Source organism: Mytilus edulis, chromosome 9, assembly GCF_963676685.1.
Source record: "Mytilus edulis chromosome 9, xbMytEdul2.2, whole genome shotgun sequence".
NCBI lineage: Eukaryota > Metazoa > Mollusca > Bivalvia > Mytilida > Mytilidae > Mytilus > Mytilus edulis.
In genome coordinates, this window is record NC_092352.1 from 62,466,567 (window position 1) to 62,491,633 (window position 25,067).

Here is a 25,067-nt window from a genome sequence, read left to right on the forward strand (position 1 = left end):
ACTATCAACATAATATCAATGATTTTTAAAGAAGGCAAGACATGTCAGCGTGTGCACTCTTAATAGTAATTAATGTTCTTGAAGAAACTGATTCTAGCTTTATCATTTATAATATTTCTAATATATGAATACAAACATAAATGAGAAAAAATTAACTACTTATTTATTGTACATTTAAATTGATATTTGATAATTATAACAGATAACTATGGGAACTTTAGAAGTGCATCATAAGCCAATGAAGGCTGGCTGACATTAAATATGTTTAATATTTGTATTACTATGTTATATCAGGCTACACTTTAATAAAACAATATATATATATATATATATATAATATATAATATATAAACATAACTTCAACATGTTTAAATCTTTCTGTGAAGTTTCAGGGATCTGGGGTGAAAACTGCTTGGAATGTTGTTAACACAAAATAGGTACCTACTTTCCCCAGCCCAGCTTACATCACCATAATTAAGCAGTTTTGGAATCATTCAAACCCAGCCAAAAATATATTACAGAATTTCTGAAAAACTGCTGATACCTTTATGCATTCATGCCTCCAACATACAAATTTATTCTTTATGACTGTTTATGAACATTTCATTAGTATGAAACAAATTATTTGACAAACCTCCAGACAAATAGCCGGTTCACATACAGCTGTAAAGCACTGAACTTTACCCTGTCTACATGTGCAGAACTCACAGTCAGTTACATTCCATATATCCCCATGGTAACGTGCTGGTCTCTCACTGGTACAAGTATCTAAAAGAACATAAGGAAAATTTCTAAAATAGGGGTACAGTAAGAGCCATGATTTGTACATTGGAAATTGCAAAAACAGTTAAATAATCCAATGAATCCTTTAATAAACAGCTGGGCCATGAGCGCATGATACGCCCAACATCTTGTGTGGAAGTTTTATGCAATAATCATAAATAGTTTCTGAGAAAGTTTTAAGCAATTACCATTTATTGCTTTTGAGACACGGCGGGACATGTGAAACCCCCCCACCCTGTTTTTTTTTTTACAAATATCACTAAAATAAAATTTTGAATCAAACAAAAAAGTATACAGATCTTTAGATTAATATAACAAAGAAGTGTGTACAGTTTCAAGCAATAAACATAAATTGTTTTTGAGATACGGCGCGACATGTAAAAAAAACCCTCCCCTTTTTTACAAAATACTCAATATCTCAAAAATAAAATTTTGAGTCATCACCAAAAAGTATACAGATCTTTAGATTAATATAACAAAGAAGTGTGTAAAGTTTTAAGCAATAATCATAAATCGTTTTTGAGATACGGCACGACATGTAAAAACCCCCTCCCCCTTTTTTACAAAATACTCAATAACTCAAAAATGAAATTTTGAATCATCACCAAAAAGTATACAGATCTTTAGATTAATATAACAAAGAAGTGTGTAAAGTTTTAAGCAATAATCATAAATCGTTTTTGAGATACAGCGCGACATGTAAAAAACCCTCCCCCCTATTATACAAAATACTCAATAACTCAAAAATGAAATTTTGAATCATTACCAAAAAGTATACAGATATTAAGATTGATATAACTAAGAAGTGTGTAAAGTATTAAGCAATAATCAAGAATCGTTTTTGAGATACGGTGCGACGTGTGAAAAAAAACACCCCCCTGTTTTAGTTACAAAGTGCCGTAACTCAAAAAGTTTAAATCTAATTTTCACCAAAAAGTATACAAATCATTTAACCATCATAAAAAACAACTATATTAAGTTTCATGAAATTTAGATAAGTCTTTCTCAAGTTATGGTGCGACATGTTTACGCCGAAAAGACAGACGGACGGACGGATGGACACCGGACATTTGTATACCATCATAATACGTCCTGTCAAAATTTTGACAGGCATATAAAAACTATTTTAATTTTATCAAATAAATGACAAGATGATTAGTCTGGCCACCTTACTACAAAAATAAAAATTGTGATGTGCTGTTGGAAAAACTACAAAGCAGAAAACGAAATATGTATATCTTAACTCTTCCACAAACAGTGAACCTTTATATTTAAAAAAGAGGATATTGTGTGCACCTCTAATGAACTTGAGTCAACAAATCCATTGAAAAACAGAGGAATACATATATATATATCAGCCAAACAGTATTTCTATTGCAGTTAAGTTTTAAATACACATTTACAAGACAATCCTTAAATGTATACCAGAATTGCAACAAAAATCTTGTTAAAATTCTCATGTCATGAGCATTTCAGGAATATTAACTATCAACTTTAATCATAATTTTGTTTGGTGCAACAAGTCATAGTCTGTATCTTTTCATGCTGTAGAAAAAAAATTATCAGTTAATTTTTTCTCTTCAAATAAAAATTTAGAATATTTTTTCTTGATATCTATAAAATACAATGCATTACTTAGAATTGGTATCTAATTATGATGTACAGAAGGGTTTTTTAGTGTTCTTACCTTTAGGAAGTATACATTCTGAGCAGCATTCACTTTCCCTGGTTATGTTCAATTCTTTCTACAAAATCCAGAAAAAAAGTTCAACATTTTAGATTACATAAAGCTGATCCAACTTATAAAAACAAACCATCTCATATTTGCTTATATCATTATTAACTGACATACAAATAATAGACAACTGATCATGATGGACTCCTTTCATATCTAAATCTTATTTTATAGATTTGAGAACCGACCACAACCACAATTAACTTTAGACACAATGGACAACTTTTCATTTACTTGAACAGAAATTATAAGTAAACAAAAATATGCTTTAGCAATGATATTTAGAGCTCAAGAAAACAAATCAATTTTAGATTCCCACCATGTTGGAAAGTAAAAGCACTTAATCTCAGGGAGTTCTTCTAAATTTAACAACATTTGAACACATTATGATTGTGTTGTCAATGTCAGAGCCAAATAAAACTCTTTTCCTTTTAAAAGAAAAAAGTAAAATCACAAAAAGTACTGAACTCCGAGGAAAATTCAATCGGAAAGTCCCTAATCAAATGGCAAAATCAAATGAAGAAACACATCAAACGAATGGACAACTGTCATATTCCTGACTTGGTATTGGCATTTTCAAATGTAGAAGATGGTGGATTGAACCTGGTTTTATAGCGCTAAACCTCTCACTTGTACGACGGTCGCATCAAATTTAATAATATTGATAATGATGTGTGAACAAAACAAACAGACATAGGTAAAAATGACACAAATAAAAGGTAAAAAGTCTAGTCAGGAGGTCACATTAGTGAAAAGTGAAAAGGGAAAAGGGAAAAGGGAAAAAAAGGGATGTTTTGATTCAAAGCTACATATCTGACTTGATTAAAAATAAAATGTATTATCCTAAAATAACATGACCTGAATTTTTTTGTATACATCAAAAGTGCAGTTTTAGTTGTATTTTAATTCTCATAAATTTATATGCAAAGGGTGACAACTCTATTATCCTTGTGACATTTTTGTATATTTGGTCCATTTTCAGCACAATGGCCTTTCAATGTTTCACACTTGACTTCTGGTCTTTTTACATACATAAATAACTTAAAACTTATTCATTGTTGGAGAATAAATTATTAATAATATACAGCATTCAAATTTGTGTGTATTATGTAAATTTAAATGTAATAAACTTCTGGTTTAATTTCAATACATGTACTATATAAAGGAATATTTCTGCTGAATCATTTGAATATCTTTAATAAAACATATGACCTGAATTTACCAATGCATCTATATTTCATAATACATTTGAAAAAACACTTCATAACATGTCATTCCCCTTTGAATGGTTTTACACTATTCATTTTTGGGGCCCTTTGTAGCTTGCTGTTCTGTGTGAGCCAAGGCTCAGTGTTGAAGATCGTACTTTGACCTATAATGTTGTTATTTTTTTAAATTTTGACTTGGATGGAGAGTTGTTTCATTGGCACTCATACCACATCTTCTTATATCTATCCAAGCTACTCCCTTAACTTAATTAAGGTGGAACCAAATCATACATAACCTGTGATTACAAATGTTACTTTACGATCTTAACTGATTATTCTTTTGAATTAAAATCATAAAGATTATGTTATATTGCAAACCTTTTCTATAAAAGTAATTGATGATTTTATAAGGTTGATGATTCTGTGCATCAATTAATGAAAAACATTATTCAACTATAATAACAGTGGAGGATCCAGGGGTTAGAGCCCCCTTTTTTTGGATGATGAATGCATTTGAAGCAGGACAGATAGTTGGACCCCCCTTTTTTATCCTGGTTTGGGACCCCTCGCTTTTAAAATGGCTGGATCCACCCCTGAATAATGTGCTTACCCCTTCACATTCAAAATCTATCATACAGTCTTTCCTACTGCACACAATTTCTCCCTGTATACAGGTACATGTAGTACAACTGTCTCTATCCCAATGGTCACCATTCTGGAAATAAAAATTATCATCTTTTTATAATTTTTTTACCTGAACATGCATGAAATATTAGTCACTGGACGTTAAGCAACCAACAATTGATCAATCATATAGTTTTGAAGCCGTCAAAAGTTGATCATAATCTTAATTGCTGTAAAGCATAAGTATAGCTTACAGAATGCAAATTACATATATTCTTCAAATTTTACAACAAGTTGCATATATATATTTAGTTGTGGGTTTTTTTTGTAAGTGAAACTTAGAAAGGAAGTACATGTATTTTTTATGTCGTCTTTCTAACTTTGAGGAACCCATATTTCTAGCTGAATATGTGAAGCCATTTTTCATTTTTCAATATACTTTAAAGCAAATCTTGAGTGTCATAATATTATTGTTGTTAATTCAATTTGTATATAATCTCATATTTGTTATTATATATGTAAAAATATTTAATTAAAAGTCATATTTATCATTTTTCTTATTTTTTAAGCTTAGACATATGTCTACATTTAAATAAATCTGTCATCTATAATTTTAAACTTACATTAGATTTGTAAAATAAGTTTTAAACACACCCAATAGCATTGAATAAAAACAAATTTGGCATGAAAATATGCTTATCATATGATCGTTTCATGGACAATATAAATTTAAACACCCATAAGTATTTAAATATTTATGCAAAAAGAAGCTATACAAAATGTAATCAGAGGCATAATTTGTCAACTAATTCACATAAATGTCCTGCATTAAACTATTGCATTATAAACTAAATATAACTGCACAAGGAAAGTACTTAAATTACAGCAAGTTGCTGTTTTCAATGACAAATCTTTAAAAAAAAAAAAAAAAAAAAAAAATTTAAAAAAAAACTGGATTTAAAATACATATATGTCAATGTTTAATTTTTGATTTTATCTTGCTAGTGTAAATTCAGAAATTATTGCAAGCATTTAAATTGCGATTATTCCAGAAAAAACAATATCATTACAATTCCATTCAGGGAAATCTGCATACAGCTGAATGTATTGGATATCAGAATGAAAGTTCTTTTTATTGTGATACTCACCCAGTTGCATTATTCACATTAATGCAAACCTCACAATAATTTCTGAATTGGCAGTATATAAAATATGTGGAATCCATACTCCCCCTTCTTTAAGGTCACAATTTATCATGCAATTATTCTTTCATATAAAAAGAGAAGTTAAAAGAATATGTAAAAAAACGAACAAAACGATTGAAACTAAATACAGAAATGCAGAGATAATAACTCGTCTATCGTGACAGTTGGACAGACCGTGCATATCAATTCTACCCCTTTTTCACATATCTACTCATTTAATTACCTGTCACCTATGTGAACCCATTAATCATATTTGTCATTTCTTTACACAAAAACTGTGTTTGATATACCAGCATTTTTAGTCAAATATAGAAACTGTATTATAAAATTTAATACCTCTGTACATATCAAATATTAGCATGGCTTATGAATTACAACTTTAGACATTGTTTTTGGCAAAACTGATAGTAACGGACATGATTTTGGTCTCAGACATAAACATTAGACCAATAATCATTAATAGTAGTGGTCATAAATCATATAAAATTATTGATAAAAATTATCTGATAGTCTTCAAATATGTTTGGCTCTATAGAATCAATTATTTAAAAGGTCGTAAAAAGCTCTGTCTTTGAAAGAAAATTCAATAAACAGTTATCTTAATTTGTTTCAGGACAATACCTTGTCCGCCAATTAACTCATTAAATAGAAATGAAATATTTGAATTATTATTAGTCTACATGTAGCAAGGACATTAAAATACCTTAGCAGTCATTTTAGACTTATCAGTTTGGAAAAGAAATATCAGATTTTTAAAAACGCCTTTCTATCAATTACATTTTTGTACTAGTTTAATGCAGTCTTTCTAATTGCTTGCCTTCTTAGATAAAAGTCAGTAAGCAAAATCTTCTATGATTTTTTTTTAAGTTAAAAATGATAATATGTTTGGTATAATAATTCTGGTGATTTAAGAAATTTTTAGGGTGCATTTTACATTGATTTTAGGTCAATTATACATCTCTTCAATTGTTTATTGTTTATGAGAACTCTTCACTTGTTTGAAATTGTTTAAGATATTCCACAAAATAATAAATTTTTCAAATAATTGTCAAAAAATGTAAGATACTATATGTATACATAATAAAATACATTCATACTTAAAGACCCCACTGGTAAAAAAAGTTGAAACTTTAAACCATTTCTATGTTTGGGCATTAAAACTGATACTATCGTAAAGAATACATCTATTATTGTGTCTTGTCTATCTCTTTACTTATTATAACATTTGATCAATACACACAATATAAGCTTGTGACAACTATATCATTAAATTGAACTGTGATATGAATTGACGACTGCATGAGAAGGGCAGACAGAATGTCATCCAGATAAAATCCAAATATTACCCCTTTTATTAAACTGACATGTATTGTACAGCTACGTGTGGTGACTTTGGCATACATCTTTTAATATAAAACTGGGTTACTTCACACTAGTTTATATCCTAAACATTAACGATAAAGATAATGTATTATAAAAAAAATTAAACATCTTATTTCATAAAATTTAAAAACAGCAATAACTCTCCTTAGACACAGGTGATATATATTCTCTTTGAAAATCAACTTTTACAAATAGAAAATCATTGTCAGTGAGGGATTGATTCATTGACTACTTCATCCAGTGGCAAATATTTCATATTTGTTCAGGACAAGAAGAAATAAACACTATATCCAATCAACAGGTTCTGCCAAGTAGGCCAATGGAGATGACAGCCTGGAAATTTTAAAAGTACCTTAAGAAAGAGTGTAAGCTTGAGTCGGCGAAATTCTTTCTTGTATTTAGCCACATATCTGCCCTCAGAATTGTTGCACAAGTTCTTAAATGCGCAAATAAAGTGGCACTCTGACATGAAACTTCTTGTATTGTAAACAAGGTATGCCTATGGAGTTGATGACAATTATATCATTTACCAGAATGTGCAGTGAAACTTTAAGGGATTTGTTAATTACAAGGGAGATAACTTTTCATACCTTGTAATGTATCATGGCATCTGTACAGTAGGATCCAACACAGGAAGGACAACATGATCCTGGTCTTCTTTCCATGGATTTTCCCTGAAATGAGACATAATTAATGATCAAACTTATATTGTCTGACATTTTGAAATACAAGACATATAAAATTGTCTTATAAGTTTTGTAGCCAATTTCTGAGATGTCAAATATAGAATAATTTGATACAATGACCTTGCAAGACCCTTTTAGGGATGTCAAGGTCATTTAACATCCCCTGTAGTAGTAATAACTCAGTGTCAGACTTTATCAAATCTCAAATATATTTCTTTTTTCTAATTGGTCTAATCATTGTACACCAAAGTAAGATGAACATCTTACAAATATTAGTAAATGATTTGTTTGGTAAAGAGGTGCTAATGTATAATATTCAAGATTTCAATCTTACAAATTTCCTTTAAAAATGGTCAATTTATTCCTAAATTAACCATGCTTATTACAATACAAATTATCCTGTCAATTTAATTTAAATGGTGGAACATAAAAAACTCTCTGTAACAAATCACCAGCATAAAGCAATGAAAATTATACTGCACTGAAAAGCAGAGGTGTGAGCGAACATAATTAGCCAAAAATAACTGGACGTAATCTTGCTTTAGTTTATACCTGGCTGGATGATAAAGCCTAACTGACTTTAACTGACTTTAATTGACTTTTAATTTCCATTTAATATACAAAGGTTCTACCTATAAGTACATTTAGATGCTCATTAGAAGTTAATTTGCCACTAAATCTTACACACCTCACTGATTTAATAGTGAAATAATCTTGTTAAATTATCGTCACCTTATACAGGAGTTTGTATGAAGGTTAGGATTTTCCTGACAGGAAATGAAAATAATAGTACATGGTTTTTCATAATATTTTTTTTATATATATAAAGGAAGGTATTTAGATACCAAAAGAAGAAAGAAAATGAAATTTTATTGTTTAAGATGAAGCTTATTACAGGGTATGGATATAATTACCTTTTTTTTGGAGAAAGTGGGTAATGCATATCAAATTATTTGCATGACTTGCAGAATTTGTCTTTATTTAAAAATTGGCAATGCAGATGCTTTTAACCTTGTACATCTAAATATAAGGATTGTTTTTGACACCAAATTATATCTCTTCCAACTCCATCCTGCCCTTATAACCAACCAGAGATCACAATACTGTATATTTACACAATTAAAACATTTGAGTTGCAATCTTATTGTCATTTATCAAACTTCTCCCTTATATTTCATATTGTATAGTCTAAACATTTATCAATAAAACAAGTTCTAAAGCTTTTCAGATTGACCTTAAGTAAGATTGCCCTTCATACGTGTCTGCATGACTGCCTAACCTTTTCTAAAACTGACCTAAGCTTTAGATGACTCATGGATTTGCTACATTCTAAATATGGTAAAATCAAATTAAGCTTGTTGAATGGTTTATGTTTGTGACTTTTTTCACTAGAGCAACATATTAATACATGTTATGATAATGTCTGTACACAGATGGTGTCTAGGTTATGATAGTTCACAGACTATCAATCAATAAACAGATAAACATTACACTTTTTTACAATACATGTACAGTTTCAACAAAAAAAAACAGTTATCCTGGTTCAGTCAGTCCTCCAAACTAAAAAATAACAAAAATTTACGAAAAAATTGTTAAATTTGACTTTAAAGGACAATAACTCCTTATGGGGTCAATTGATCATTTTGGTCATGTTGACTTAGTTGTAGATCTTACTTTGCTGAACATAATTGCTGTATACAAATTATCTCTATCTATAATAATATTCAAAATAATAACCAAAAACAACAAAATGTCCTTAAAATTAATAGTTCACTCTGAGGCAGCAACCTAACAACAGTGTGTCTGATTCGTCTGAAAATTTCAGACAAATATATCTTATATATATCTTATAATATATCTGTCAGGCGTACTAAATAATAATCCTGGTACCTTTGATAACTATTTACACACCACCGGGTCGATGTCACTGCTGGTGGACGTTTCATCCTCGAGTAGTCAACAACGAAATGAATATCAATAATGTGGTCATTTTTATAAATTTCCTGTTTACAAAAATTTGAATTTTTCGAAAAACTAAGGATTTTCTTATCCCAGGCATAGATTACCTTAGCCGTATTTGGCACAACTTTTTGGAATTTTGGATTCTCAATGCTCTTCAACTTTGTACTTGTTTGGCTTTATAAATATTTTGATATGAGCGTCACTGATGAGTCTTATGTAGACGAAATGCGCGTCTGGTGTACTTAATTATAATCCTGGTACCTTTGATAACTATTGATGAATATTTTATCCTTGATATTGGATAAAAGAAGAAGCAGTTTGAATATAATTCCTTATAATTTAATAAGAGAAATTCCATTTTAATCCGTAGTAAATCATAAAAAAATCATTGATGATGTCACGGTCACATGACAAAATTATGTCTATGAGCTGATAAACAAAACAAAATCAGCAAATCAGAAGACCTGTTACATCCAAATTTAAATTCTTACTAAATAAAAAAAACCAAAACACAAACACAAACACAAACAAACAAACAGACAGACATATAAATGACAAAACGATATAGACATTAAACAATACAAACATGTAGCATTGAAAAAGAAATAAAGATTACCGTATTAATATTAATTATAATACTATTTTTGACAGCATGACTCCTCTATAAAAGAATTATCAATTATCAATTCAAATATTATGATTTAATATATATACCGGGGTAACATTATAATTTTACATCACCAATCACACACAGTATATTATACATTATAATTGTTTCTCTCATTATACATTTCACTTATTTTGTTAACAATGATAAGTAAAATATCTCATTTTTTCACAAGAAAATATATAATCAAATTTTTCCCCAATAGATAGGAGGGGAGGGGGGCACTGCCCCATGCCCCTCCCCCCCCCAAAAAAAAATATGCCTCTGAAAGCAGACCAACATGAAGAAAACATGAAGAAACTGACAATATGCGAGTTCATTTAAAGTACATGTGACCTTTAAAAATTCAATGAAGCATGATAAAGGATTAAAAAAATATTCTTACCTGTGGACAAACAAATGAGGGACACTGTATTGGATAGCAGATTGTCTGTCCATCACGACAGACACACATAGTGCATGGAATGGGAGACCACTCTGTCGCATCTTGGAAAACATGATGGGCATACTCACAGGGTCCTGAAAAAACAATTGACAATATGCACTAAATGATAAACTTTTTATTGAAATGTTTTCTGAATATCTAAACTATACTCTTTCTTGTTTCAATAACAAGGTTGTTTACTTCTAAAAACTGAAGTTCTGTTTGGATAAGAAAGTGGCCTTTATACAGATTAAAAGTTTAGAAACATTATTGTCTTTTGTTACAAAATGTTATTGAACACAGATTTCATTTGTTTTTCAATGTTAAATCTTTATAATTCAAACTAAAGTTGCTGTAAAAGGGGGTGGATTATAATAAAATATAGAATAGATCATTTTCCACATTAATTGGTTAAATAATCATGACACAACCATTAATTCTATGACAAGATACAGCATTTTCCCATTGGTTAAAATATTATAGTAACTGCCTTTTCTTAGGCCATCATATATCAAAATTAAAGCTTTTATTATAACAATAAAAATATATAGGCTAAATGAAATCAATTTCAGAAGCCATTCTATGTTGACAACATATTTCCTAAAATGTATATACATGTATTTAGTCCAAACAAAAGAAATTCTGTACAATACTTATAATGTCATAATTCACTATCAAGATGCTATATTTCATAACAATTGAACTCTGCATAAGTTCAATAATTAAAGTAAATGACAAATTGTCACTGTTGTCAAGCTTCTTGTATACATGTGTCATCAGCACTCATTAATTGTCACACCTTTGTTGACAAACAATTGAATGCTGACGGCTATGAAACATAATAATAATTAATTTAGGTGACAAATTTTATATAATATCAGCAAGTATTTGTACCCTTTGGGAAACAGGCAGATGTTGACTGTATGAAAATTTGTTTAACATCTATGGACCATATTTTAATTGGTTAATTCAAATACACTTTATATACTTCAATGTATAATAGTCAATAAAACATTCAGTGAAAATGCTAAAACAAAAAAATTGACATCAATTACAACTGTAATAATTTTAAACATATTGCATTACAGAAATTAATATGTACTTTAATAGAAATGTGTTTTGTAACTTTAACAATATGTAAAATGCTAGCTTACTCTTAAAATAGCAAGCTACTTTTGTTCAACTTTTCTGTCAACCATAAATTTTAGATAAATATCAATATTGCTTCTTAAGACCATAGTTCAAACAAAATTTTTGATCTATAAATATTTGATGGAAGAATTTAATCCATCAGCAGCATATTGGGCGTCATAAGATAAACATATAATACAAGAGAAATACTATGATCAACAGTTAATTGAGTTCAGTTCCGGATTATGAATGAAATCGGAAGATGTCAATTGCTAGATAAAACAACCAATAATTGTAATTCTTATCATACCTTCCCATGCATGTAAAAAATAATATCTAATATTTCCTGCTATTATAACATTCTTTCAGATTTTTCTTTATTCTTCATTTACATTAAAAGCCACATTAAATAAATTATACAATTATATGCCAATTAGACAACAACCCAACAATAACAAAGAAGACACTAAATAAGCTTTATTTAGAGAGGGAAAAGTAGAAAAACATCATGAAGATAACATATAATCTTCAACTATAGACAAGATAAAAACAAGAAAATGTGATGATGATTGCCAATAAGATAACTCCCCACCAGAGACTAAATGATAGAGAAGTAAGCAATGTGCAGCCTTAAACAATTAAAACAAGAAAACCAAATACCTGATTTATAAAACAACAATAAACTAAAATCTAAGCCATATTGTGGACCTAAGTCTCCATTCTTGACAATGCACCACTTCAAAAGTCAATGCACCAAGGAGACAATACAGTCACTGTACTGTACACAAGTTACCAAGCCTTTAGATAAAGCACAGTTATCTCTTCAAATTTGCCCTGTAAAAATTAAACTGAAGAGTTCAAATTTCTCCGCTTTTCTTTTATCCTTCCTGAACAGATAATAATAATGGACAAGGAGTCGCCCAGCGTGAAATTGATTTTTCCACTCTCTCTCCAGGACTTGACTACCATTATCATTATTGATGACAAAAGCAACAATTGTGTTTATTTTGCATTTTCCGTTGACAATAATTTTTAAAGAATTATCCACAAAAGCATAAAAGCCTGGATATGTTTGATATTGGAGGTGTCTGAAAGTAATCGGATCATTAAAATTGTCCAACAAACATATCATTACAACCATTGTTATCGGACACTTAAGGTGTCACCGAGATGTCCAATAGTGAACAAAAATGAAAGCCCCGATAAATATGATGGTGTTTAACCAGACAACATTTTGAGAATCACCTTTTGTGGTCTTTTAAGGTAGATTAAAGTTTAAAGATTCTCTGATGAGATAATTGATGTTATTGCACTCAGATTAAAAATTTTGTAATTCATCAAGATGTAATCGGTTCCAATTCAAAATCAAAGTGCCGCAGTAGGCTTTAAAGAAGCATGCTTATTGATGACTGAATGAATTCACAAGTAATCGTCAATATTCGACCCATCCTCAATCAAAATGCAATAATGATATCAAATCTTTAGTAAAAGGTTATAAATCAACTATTCATTTTTTTGTGTTAAATTTCTGACATTTGTAAAATTTGCATTGAATTGCAATTTATTTGTTGAAATGAAGATTATGACTTCACATTCCTTTCAGTTTCTAACCATTAATGGATGGAAGGACATTTTCTCATTTCTATTACAAAAATAAATGCAACGGTTAAAAACAGGTTGCTGGCAAACCCTTACATAATCAGTAGGTCAACAAACAGTTCATTTATTTGCACATGTGTGCATCATCAAATTTATTCAATGAAAAAAACCCACAATGCATTGCTCAAAATAATTGTAAAGGAATCAACCTAAATAATTTTCAAGAGACTCTGTCCCAAGTCAGGACATTGGTAGCAGAAAAACTGTCTCCTTTTTATATAAATGTGTTTTGTCATTTTGGCTGATTTGGTGTTAATAACATGAATAACTAAAAAACTTAATGTTGACCAACGAACCATGATGAGAGTTCAAGGTCAGAGGAACCCTATCACATGATCTGTATATCTTACTTTGATATTATAGACACCAAATCTGGGAACAGTATATCTCAGTCAATATATATGTTCCTGACCAAATATGAACCTGTTTAACATGACTTTTTACTCATAGAAAAAAATACTTTCATTGACAAAAATTGAACAAGCCATATTCATATAGTTGGATAAAAAAGGATATACATCAGATGGAAACCTTACATCTGAAATATAAAGCTATATAAAATTGTTAACACTATCCCTAAGTTACATTGATCACTCAGATGAGACAAGCACTATTTAGTACAGATATCTTATGCCAGTTTCACTTAGTGATTTGTTTTAATGATTTAAAGATGATTAAAAAGGGTCTGCAAAGGTCACTCCGAACAACGGAATACAATATACAAATAGAAAAGGAATATGAAAACTTTTCCTAAAAATATCTATCCCATAATTCTTTGTACTTACTTCCTGTTGGGATGCATTGAGGACAACAATGGTCAGCTAATATTTGCGGAACTTCACCTGGACGACATCTTAAGGTTGGACATGACTGATCTGTACAGGTCACCTCTCCATCGTAACAATGACAAAATTTACATCTGTCTGGACTCCATACAGAGTTGTGCTGGAGAATAGAATACAGACTTTCCAGTAAATATCTTATCTTTCAGAAAAAATTAATGCTTTTGGGGAAATATTAAAATGAATTTCTAAACATTTTGTATTGATATAAATATAATTATAGGACTGGTATTCTAAACTTTAACTATGCCTATGCTGCTTAGAGTATCTGCCTGGAAGCATATTGATATAAAATAACTTATAACTATAAATTATAAATAAGCTACTGATATCTGACTGGTAAAAATATAGTAGATTAATGTTTGGTAACCATGGTAACTGGCAGTTCAGTTAACTGAACCATGCGGTTCAGAGTTAACCAGTGGTTTAGTTAACCAGCGGGTCAGTTAACCAGTGGTTCAGTTAACTGGCGGTTCAATTAACTGGTAGTTTGGTTAACCACTGGTTCAGTTATCTGGCAGATGAGAGTAATCCAGTGGATAAATATGTTTCTGGTTGATATCTAAACAGGTTCAATTATCCTGTCAGTGAAAAAACCAAGTGGGATGTTCCATGGTTACAGTTATCTTTATTTAGCTAATGTACATGTTACACTTTGCATTTTGAGTTGTTACGGTAAATATTTTGACATGTTACAGTAAACATTTTGACATGTTACGGTAAACATTTTTACATGATACGGTAAACATGTTGCTTGACAATATAACCCGAATTTGGGCTTTAGCATTGGGTAAAGGGTGTCTTATGTCAGTACACCTTTCCAATATTGCAGTATTTGACTGGTATCCTAAAATTGACTTACTGGTGTTGTTTGGGATTCATACTGACAAGGTGACATTCTCCGTACACACTCTGGACAGCATCCTTCTGCTGGTATCTGTAAATATTCTCCCTACAAAATAACAAGCGTAATTATTGTATCAACTTTGTCCTCTTAAAAAAACCCAATATGAACATCTCTTAGCAAGTACATACACTATCTTCAAAGTATCAAACTTGCATATTGTTTTTAAAGTTTTGTTCATAACATCTTTTTCATTCAACACAAAATGTAGTATTATCCAACTACTTGGCCAATTGTTAGCAGCCATTCTCATTGTGGAATAAAAGAAGAATGTGTCTGAGCACATGAATGCCCCTGCTCTAACTTTGCAATTTTTCAAGATGAAAAGGGACATAACTCTAGAATCGTAAATGACTCAATGCAAAAATTCGAAGCTCTGTCTGCATATAGTGGTTCTTAGCATTGTGATAATGAGTTTCATATAATTTTGAAAAGAAAAAAACTAAAGTTAGAGTGCTGAAACTAAAAAAAAATTGCATTTTTCTAAGTTAACAAAGGGGCATCACTTTAGAACAATAAATGCCTAATGTTGAGCTCTGTCTGTGTGTTAGGATTTTTAGCATTGTTTAAGTTAGTAAAGTTTGAATGAGTCAAACTTAAGAAAGAGTGCATGTGGAAATGATTTTTTTTGCAATTTTCCATGTTATAAAGGGACATAAATCTAGAATGGTATTAGTGTCTTACTGCGAAATTTTGAACTCTGTCTGTAAGTAGTTCTCTAAGCTTTAAGTGAGAGTTTTATAAATTTGGATAAGAAAACCGGAAGTTAATGTGGAAGGAAAAATGCAATTTTCCACGTTATAAAAGGGCATTAAACTCTTGAATGGTAAAATAAAATTTGGATGATGAAAACTTAAGTTAGATTGCTGAAATGTGATGGGACAGATGGAAGGACAAGTGGAAGGATGGTCAAGGATAACCCTTAATGCCCCCAATGCTATAAGGTAGGGCATAAAAAATTAACAAGAAAAAACTTATATTGTTATAATTTTTATCTTTACATATGACATCATAATGTACTAGTGTTAACCTCAAAACATGGGTGTTGCTTCAATGAACAAAATCTATTTTTCATACAATGTTATATACAAAAACTCCTCAATTTTTTAAAGGTCAGAACAGAAAACAATTGGTGTCAGGTAATTTATGCTCATAAACATTCTGTCAATCAATGGAAAATTTGGGTCAGCTAAAATAAAGTTTGGAATCTGAAATTAGTGTCTTATGGAGTCTTAATGGCTAGGAGTTTAGGGAAAACGGTACTATTTATTCTGCCATAGGGGACAATGTTAACATTTTCTAAATTTACCACTTTTTAAGATAAAAACTAACCCGAATAATTCAGTCGTTATATTCCACTGATCTACGAAGGCTACTTTAACGCCTGAACATCTTCCTCGATCAAGACCGTCAACCGGAAAATTCACACTGCTTTGCAATACGGGAATTTTTATTTAAATTGGCAGCTAAAGAAGGAGGAGTTCCGGATGTTAATTGATGTTAAATGATGTAAACTGATGTAATAATTGATGTTGATTAATTATTATCGGATTTGTGTTAATTGAACACACATGTTTGGAAAGACAATTACAAGAGAGTTGCGCAGACTCATTAACCTGATCGCCGCTCACAGAGAGCAGGCGACGCGGCCAATGATTATAAGGAGTTCAAGCCCTCATGTGGGAGAAAATCGGACACGGAAAGGGCTTGAATTATTCGAGTTAGATTAAAAAACCTGGATAAAACAGCTATATGTTGTGTTAGTACTTTATTATTGTGTTTTAAAAATTAAAGCCAAATAGTATCATGACCAACTTCCAACTGAGCTTGTTTATGTTATCCATGCCCACCGTCATTTTGCACCAAATTTATGAAATTTTGCAAGTCTTTTCAAATAATTCTCTAGAAAATATTTCAATAGGTTTCAAAATTTATATTGTAAATATACACACTGCAGTTATTCATAGATAAATAAAAAATATATATTATACCTTTACATCCAATCACAGTGCTACTAATTTGACTTCCTTCACCTGCCTTGGGTACACAAAAGGCCAACCTAATGCTGGGAAAATTAAATACTACTGTTTTCCCTTTACATGGCTGTTCATGTAAAAATCATAACTGCTTTCACCTTTCAGAGATTTTGAATTTTTATAAGTTTGCTGTTTCGGCAGAAGGTTGAACTTTATCATTATATTTCAAAAGAAACTTGTTTTGATCTAATTCAATTAATAAACCTATACCATATGCCCAGTATAAAATCAAACATCTTAGTTTTAGCTTAACATTTACAGAGACAGGTCTAATTATTTGGCTGACACAAGAACTTTTCATAATGTACTTAGCCACACATGTAATTCATGTTGATAAATGATAAAAATGTCAGTTTATAATATTTTATAATTCTGCAAAACAAATTTATAAATGATAAGAAAATCTCAAAAGAATCATGACCTTTATGCCAGTCATCTTGGCTTCTCCCCAGAGAGAAAAGAACAAATCTTATTATTTCGTAATTTACTGATATTACATGTGTTGATGTAACTCTGATTAAATGTTTTGCCAGAAATTTCACCTTCTAACATGTCTAATTGCCAAAGATCTGAATTTACAATTGTCTTTTAAATGGAATACATTCACACGAAACTTTAACTAAACTTCAATTTGCCATGTGCGCATTTATGCAGAAAGCTTCTATTTTCTATTTCATCTTGTTTATTTACATCAAGATATCTGCATTTTTACTTTACAAATAAAAATTTACACATATAAACATATAAGTAAATTGTGATGCAATTTTAGAAGTAATCAAAAATAACTTGTACCAATTGGAGCCAGAAATTTCACTGCTGATGCAGCACTTATATTTAGTGATATTCATCTTTTATATTAAGAAAAATGTTACAAAATTCATAACATTGAAATTAAATTCCAACAGAACTGATGGATAAAAACTTGCAATGATTTTCAAAATGACCATGATGGTATACCTTTTATTTAGAAGCATGGAGAGCCAAGTTCAACTTACTTATTGACAATAATCATCAACAACATTCATGAGGCTTTAATCACAAGACTTTGAAATATTAGCAGTAATTGTCTATATACATATATCAAACTCAACTATCACACTGAAGAGCTTCTGTCAAAGACTTTTATTGCTATGATTTCAAAGTCCTGTGCTTTAAATGTTTGACAGTCAAAAATATTGTTTGTGCATCATATAAAGCACAAGGGAAGCTATTTTTTTTACGGAGAAGGATTTTCTTCTTTGAATGTGACATATTTTGCAATAAATACTTCTTTTTGTGTTCTAACTTCATTCAAGTATTTGCATACCTGTTCATATGGCCATATATTAACAAACTGTTGAAAGAGCTTCTTTTTAAAACTATATTTTCAATCTTATTCTTCTAAGTTACCAAGACAATCAAAGAATAAAATGGAAATGGAAACACAGGAACTATTGACTTACCTTTTTAGAATCACAGTTTGGACTTGAACATCTGACATTCTCACACATAACAACAGGATCTTCACAGGTACATATGGAACAACTGTTAGGTGACCATAGTGTGTTCCTCTGAAATAAATAGAGTTAAATATAAGAAGACAAGTTAATAATAGTGTGTTGCTCTGAAATTAAATAGAAAGAGTTAAATGAATCAAAACAGTTGATAATGGTGTGTTCCTCTGAAATATATAATTTAAAAAAAGAGATAAATATAACAAGGCAAGAAAAGGCAAGACAAGACAACACAAGTTGATCATAGTATGTTCCTTTGAATATATAAGAGAGAATCAGACAAGACAAGTTGATAATAGTTTGTTCCTCTGAAAAAAAATGATGAGGTAAAAGAAACAAGACAAGATAAGGTGATCATAGTGTGTTTGTCTGAAACAAAGTTACACGTAACAAGACAATATTGTTCTATTAGACAATATATTGTAAAAAGACAGACACTGTTATTTTTTTTAAATTACCTACGAGATCAATGGCCACACCTAAAAGTTTTCTTTGAAATACTACATTTGTTCAGTATATTAACATAATTTTTTTACAAAAAAAAAAAAAACTTGAGAGGGAATATAAAAGTACAAAGATCTTAAAAGCAATTTTCATTAAACTGTATGAGCAAAGTAAGCAAAGAGGTTAAAAAATTTATATACCATTAGAAAATGAAGGTATGTTAGTAAATCACTAGACCCCTGTTACAAGAATTCTCCAAACATGGTACATTAGATATAAAAGATATAATTAATACAACACTTTCATGTATAAAATCATTTTGATCTATCTTATAATCAGAGTAGATTGATCTCAGAGTTCTTGCCAAATAATGCAGTGCACCTACTGATTGTTAATCTAAAATGAAACAATCAAGCTCATTCATGCCATTATCACCCAGTCAATCAATACTAGATAATCTATGTAGATACATCTAACCTTTTTTGTACTATTAAAACACATGAACATTCATTACTTATGGTTGACTTCTTTTCTTTAAAATTGTATGAGTTAAGTCTTCAATAAATATCAATGCTATAATACTTCTTTTTTTCTTTTTACACCTCATGTTTAGCATTACTTTGCCAAGATCTGTTTTTTTCTGAACTTCTGAATTCAATAATTAAAAAAGAATAATTTTAAAATAAAATTTTTTAAATTGGTTAAAGATGCTACACTTTAAAGATACATTTGTAATCAATGTTGATACAGCAACCTAACAAAATATTTTAATAAACCAACAGATATTTGTTCTTGTGTTCATATATTCATTTAATACTGCATTTTCTGAATAGAGCCCTCTTTTTTGCTGAAATTTGAAGGTCAATCAAATATTGTGTCTGCTTTTTTATAACATGATCTTCAGAAAATAAGGCAGATCTTGACTCTAGACTCCCTACTGTCAACAGTGATATTTTGTAAGATGAAATCTGTAGTCTTGTTACTGGAATATTTATGATTCCCTCTGACATTGTCCTCTACTGAGACATTCTGACAGTCAAATACAAGGTATTTTCAGTACATGTACATGTATATATGTAATTCAAACTAGTGAAACGGACCAGATAACTTGTTGAGGTCATATTACACAGGTCGTGTTACTCAGGTCATGGTGACACACCCACTATTGTATTAAAAGTAATTAATTCACAGTGATTACTGACTTGAATAAAACAAACCAAACTTCACTAAAATTATGTAAGGCAAAATGACTTAAGATTGTATAGGCTAGGGTGGAAAGACTTCCAATTTACATATTTATGTGGAAAAACTAAATAAATATCGAGATATCTAACAATCTTGACATTTTTCAACTACTTTTTACATACATGTATGCATGTTTACCTTTAATATCCTTGATCTTCTTTTACCTTACATAACTTTTCGTTAAGTTAGTTGAGTATCATTAAAGGTACAGATAGACTTAAAAATAGTAATCCTACATGATAAAAAGTCCCATTAAGGTAAAAGATGCAGTCTGATCTCAGGAATTTAGCTTTTTTTTTTAAACCAAACTTTATTTATGTATTTTTATGAGTAAAACAAGATATGGGGTAACTCTCAATAAAACAACCTCTCAACAACACCATGGAAAACTAAAAAAGACACTTAGAAACCACATACAGCCTTTAATGAACAAAAGGCAAATGTCTTATTATAACCATATTAATTTTGTATAAAGCTTTCAATTCCCCCATTCTATATAATAATGATGAGATGTGGTATGAAAACTTATGCCCTGGAGACCAAAAGATGAGGATGTAAACAATTAGAGGTCAAAGAGCAGACAAGCCGAAACAATTCAAAAGACAAAACCTCAAAGCAGCCTAAAGACAGGTTGTGAATTAACTAAACAAAGATGACCAAAGTTCAGATTGCGGCTCATTAAAAACACCAAATATTGTCAAGAAAAAATAAACTGAGATATATCTAAAGACTCATATGACTAAGGTCATACTTATGAACATGTTAACATGGAGAGGTTGAGCTCATCTTTTTAGAATTGAACCCTCCAATCTTGTTATCTTTATCAGTACACAATATCATATCAGACAATTTTCAAAGGTACTACGCAAGCAATCTCAAACTTATAAAACTTCAGAAACTTCAATAGTGAAATAAATAAAATATCTTTAATGCAAAGATAATGGAAACAGCAGTATGATCTTTAAAAAAAATCCTGAGTAAAGTAAATGCAATGATTATCAAAGCACTACCAACAAATTATTGATTAAAAAGGGAACCATTATGTGTCCCTCCCTAGAAGGTGTTACATAAGGACATATCAGTCCTTTTAATGGGATAGTTCCAACCAGCTTGGTCAGTACAATAACTGATTTATTATTTATTACATTTTTTAACATTTATAAAAGATAATTGCCCCAAATTTTAATGTAGTAGTCTAAAAAGTTCATTTTTTTACGAAAACAAAAGTATAAATGTACCAAATACAAAGACTTGATAATGAAGACAAAGAGATGTGATACAGATGTTTAACATATAAGAGTCTCCTTTCATATCCTATTCAACTGTTTAAATGGATGTGAAAAAGAAAGTTCAGATTTTTTTTATACAACATGTAAGCATGTTTCTGATAAAATATGATCATTAACTTCAAAATTTATCTGTTTTCAAGTCACATGGTGTCTGATTCAGCAATATTTAGAAAGTGCAACCTATCTACTAGGTTGCATATCATTACAAAATATTTCACAATCAAGTTTCAATATTGAGAAATTAAATCAGTTCACTATCAACTTAATCTAACTTTCACATAATCTTCAAAGGTTTGCATTCAGTATATTTGTGTAAACAGTTGCATGACTTTGCATTAATGTTTACCTAAAAAAAAATAAACTGCATCATCAATTACTTCTGCACAAATTAAACTAGGTCTATGATCACATACATACAAACAGTTATCATGTTTAATTTGTAGGTTGTATAAAAAGAGCAAAACAACTTTCAGAATTTTTTACGAATAATTTCATTTCGTTAGGCCAACTAAAATTAATTAGTAGATTTTCATCCAAATTTTTGAAAAAAATGGGGCGGGTGGGAGGATTTTATTTTTTAAATTTTATTTCATATGAAACCTTCTTGTCACGTGTTATTCATATATGCAAGTGTAATAATAAGCTTATATCATGTAAATACATCCATAAGGTATCGTGTTTAAGACAATAACAATCAAAACCAAGGAGTATAAAAAGACTCATAAATTAAACCAAAAGACATTTACATCAACAGTTACAAATAATAAGTAGAAAAACATCACGAACTCCACTAAAAACCAGGAGTGAAATCAGGTGCTCCGGAAGGGTAAGCATTTCCTGCACCGTATATGGCACCCATCATGTTATTTCTTTGTTCAGTTCGGTAATGATGGAAGGTTGTTATGATTGAGGAAGAATATCACTGAGATATGATTTCTGACACTCTTTTGTCATAATGGCCAATCAGCTCATGATGGCGACCATAAAATTGCTTGAGTAATGACCTTAAGTTCATTTGATTGATTCATAGCCCTGTCTTAGCAACTTTTGAGAAAGCAGTATTCCTTGTTCAACAAAATTAAGGTACTTTTAGCTAGCTCTAGAGTAACGTATCAATTGAGACACATATACTCCATATGCTGATGCCGCTTTTTCAAATTCGTAAATATATATATCTGATTGGCAACCACTGTTCTACATGTAATTGCCACTTTAGAAACCTATTTCATAGTAAACAACAGAAATGTGGAGAAATGCTCTCTTAAGTTGGACTATCTATATCAAATGTATTTTGCTTTCTAAGCAATGTTTTTTTTTTGTCCTAATAAAATGAAACAAAGGCATTGGTATGCAACACGAGCACGATAAGTACGGAATAAAATGAAAACACAAACAGTGTTGAAATAATTAATAGGGTTGGTCCTTAATATGCAAGATGCAAATATAATTACAATGTAGAACATAAACTTTAAGTTGTTTAATGACTCTATCGTGGGTATTGGGACAGAGGATGTTTGCTGTTTTTCTACAAAAAACGAAAGGCATGGATAAATCTAAATCTAAGAGCTTGCTATAAATTAATAAATTAAAAATGCGTATGTTTGTCGATTTTCTGAACTCAAAATACGGTCACCAATCTATAAATTTCATGCTTGAGTCAATTTCTGTATTCCAGTCAAACGTGTTCCACGATTCTTACGATTTTGGGTTTCATTCACAGTCCAAATTTCTTGACACAAAGTCATTGTATAAATAAAAGAAATCCAAGGTGTTTTTCTCACAAACATTTGTAACATTTGTGTCATTTGTGACATACTGCGAATTGCGTTCTTGGACACACGCCCTTCTCGTAATCAATCTCTATTCTCGGTAAATGATGTTGTCATCATATATCAGCAGAATATATCGACTTAATCATTCAGTAAGAATTCTCTAAGAAATACGAAAACCGAAATTAGAAAAAGGAAGTTTCACATGAAACGAAATTATCGACGGTTACCTTTAACGGAAATGAACAAAATACGGAAATCGTAATTTTTCAAAAATAAAAAAAATCGGGGCGGGCGGGGATGAAAATCTATCAATTAATTTTAATTGGCCTTATTTGTATAGTTTTAGTATTGACAAAAATATGTCAGATAAGAAATAAAAAATCTCCTTTCATAAAACTGTTACATTCTTTTGAATCTGTTATTCTACACTGGACATAGTAAGCAATATAGCTTTATATATATATTTCAAATGGCAAACTTTCATTAATTGATAAGCAATATATAAACGTACTTGAGAAGAAACAAGTTCCAACAATTAAAAGAACAAAAGCAACATTTAACCAATTTTTGAAGCAAAGTAGGGCCACACATGTGGTTTCCTGATTCAAAGCTAAAATGGAAATTAAAACAAGTATTGTCAATGAAATTTTATATAACTGTGATTGTAAGCTTAACTGAGGACCGATTAGTACAAATTTATAACCATGACAGATAATGTACAGTACTTTATAAGTTGAAATAATATTTAAAGAAGCATTCTTTTTGCTACAAGCAATTAAAAATTAAATGCATATGTTACTTTTTTTTTCAAGATATGTTGAAGAAAAGGTGTTTTCCATATCTGATTAATATTTCCATAGGTCAGTCATGAACAGTGTTTTAAACATTTATCTGATTTGGAAATACTGTGTCAAACTGAAGCTTAGCACTGTTAAAAATTTTAAATGGTGTACAGATACAGATCTTTGGAATGCCAAAGTCACATGCCACCAATGAGTTTCATGTATTCAATTTATGACTTTTTAACAATAGCATAGAGTAATTTTATTCAAATCTTTTATAGTTTTGCTAATTGGCTTTTTCAAACAAATTAGTTTCGTGTAAGAGCAATGTACAATGTGAGATGATAAAAACAGCTAAGTAGTATCTACAAAGATCTTTATTTCAAAAGAAATTTTTCTATTTTGACATTTTTTTCTTTTCTTTCTTTTACAATCAATTTATCTTACAAATATATGTAAAGTCACTTGTATTTCAACATATTCTGACATACATTTGAAATGTAGAACACAAAATGTTATAATGGCATCAGCAAAATTGTTTTAGCTGTGAAAATCATTTAGTATGTTACCAAATAAGCAGGATGTATATAGGCAAAAATGTTGATTTAGGGATTTCTGCAGCTTAAAAACTATCAATAGCAATATACTGATTAAATGATATTTTTTTAATTCCCTTTAGATAGCTTGATGAATAGTTCCAGTTTAGAGTAAAACAACAGAAAAATGATTATCATTTGTATTCAATGAAAGTTCATATAAATCTGAAAAACTTGAAATACTTTACCAAAAAGAG

The 25,067-nt window shown here is 30.1% G+C and overlaps 1 protein-coding gene across 1 annotated transcript in view; it reads right to left on the reverse strand.

The window, feature by feature from the left end:
* Positions 1–25,067, reverse strand: part of LOC139488760 (extracellular matrix organizing protein FRAS1-like) — a 114,349-nt gene that overhangs the window by 65,807 nt on the left and 23,475 nt on the right. The window contains exons 3-10 of the mRNA XM_071274645.1: positions 18,692–18,799; positions 15,172–15,261; positions 14,253–14,412; positions 10,639–10,772; positions 7,529–7,612; positions 4,337–4,441; positions 2,471–2,528; positions 635–768 (exon numbers count right to left, since the gene is read on the reverse strand). Of these exons, the coding sequence (XP_071130746.1) occupies positions 635–768; positions 2,471–2,528; positions 4,337–4,441; positions 7,529–7,612; positions 10,639–10,772; positions 14,253–14,412; positions 15,172–15,261; positions 18,692–18,799 (873 nt within the window). The remainder of the gene's footprint in view (positions 1–634; positions 769–2,470; positions 2,529–4,336; positions 4,442–7,528; positions 7,613–10,638; positions 10,773–14,252; positions 14,413–15,171; positions 15,262–18,691; positions 18,800–25,067) is intronic.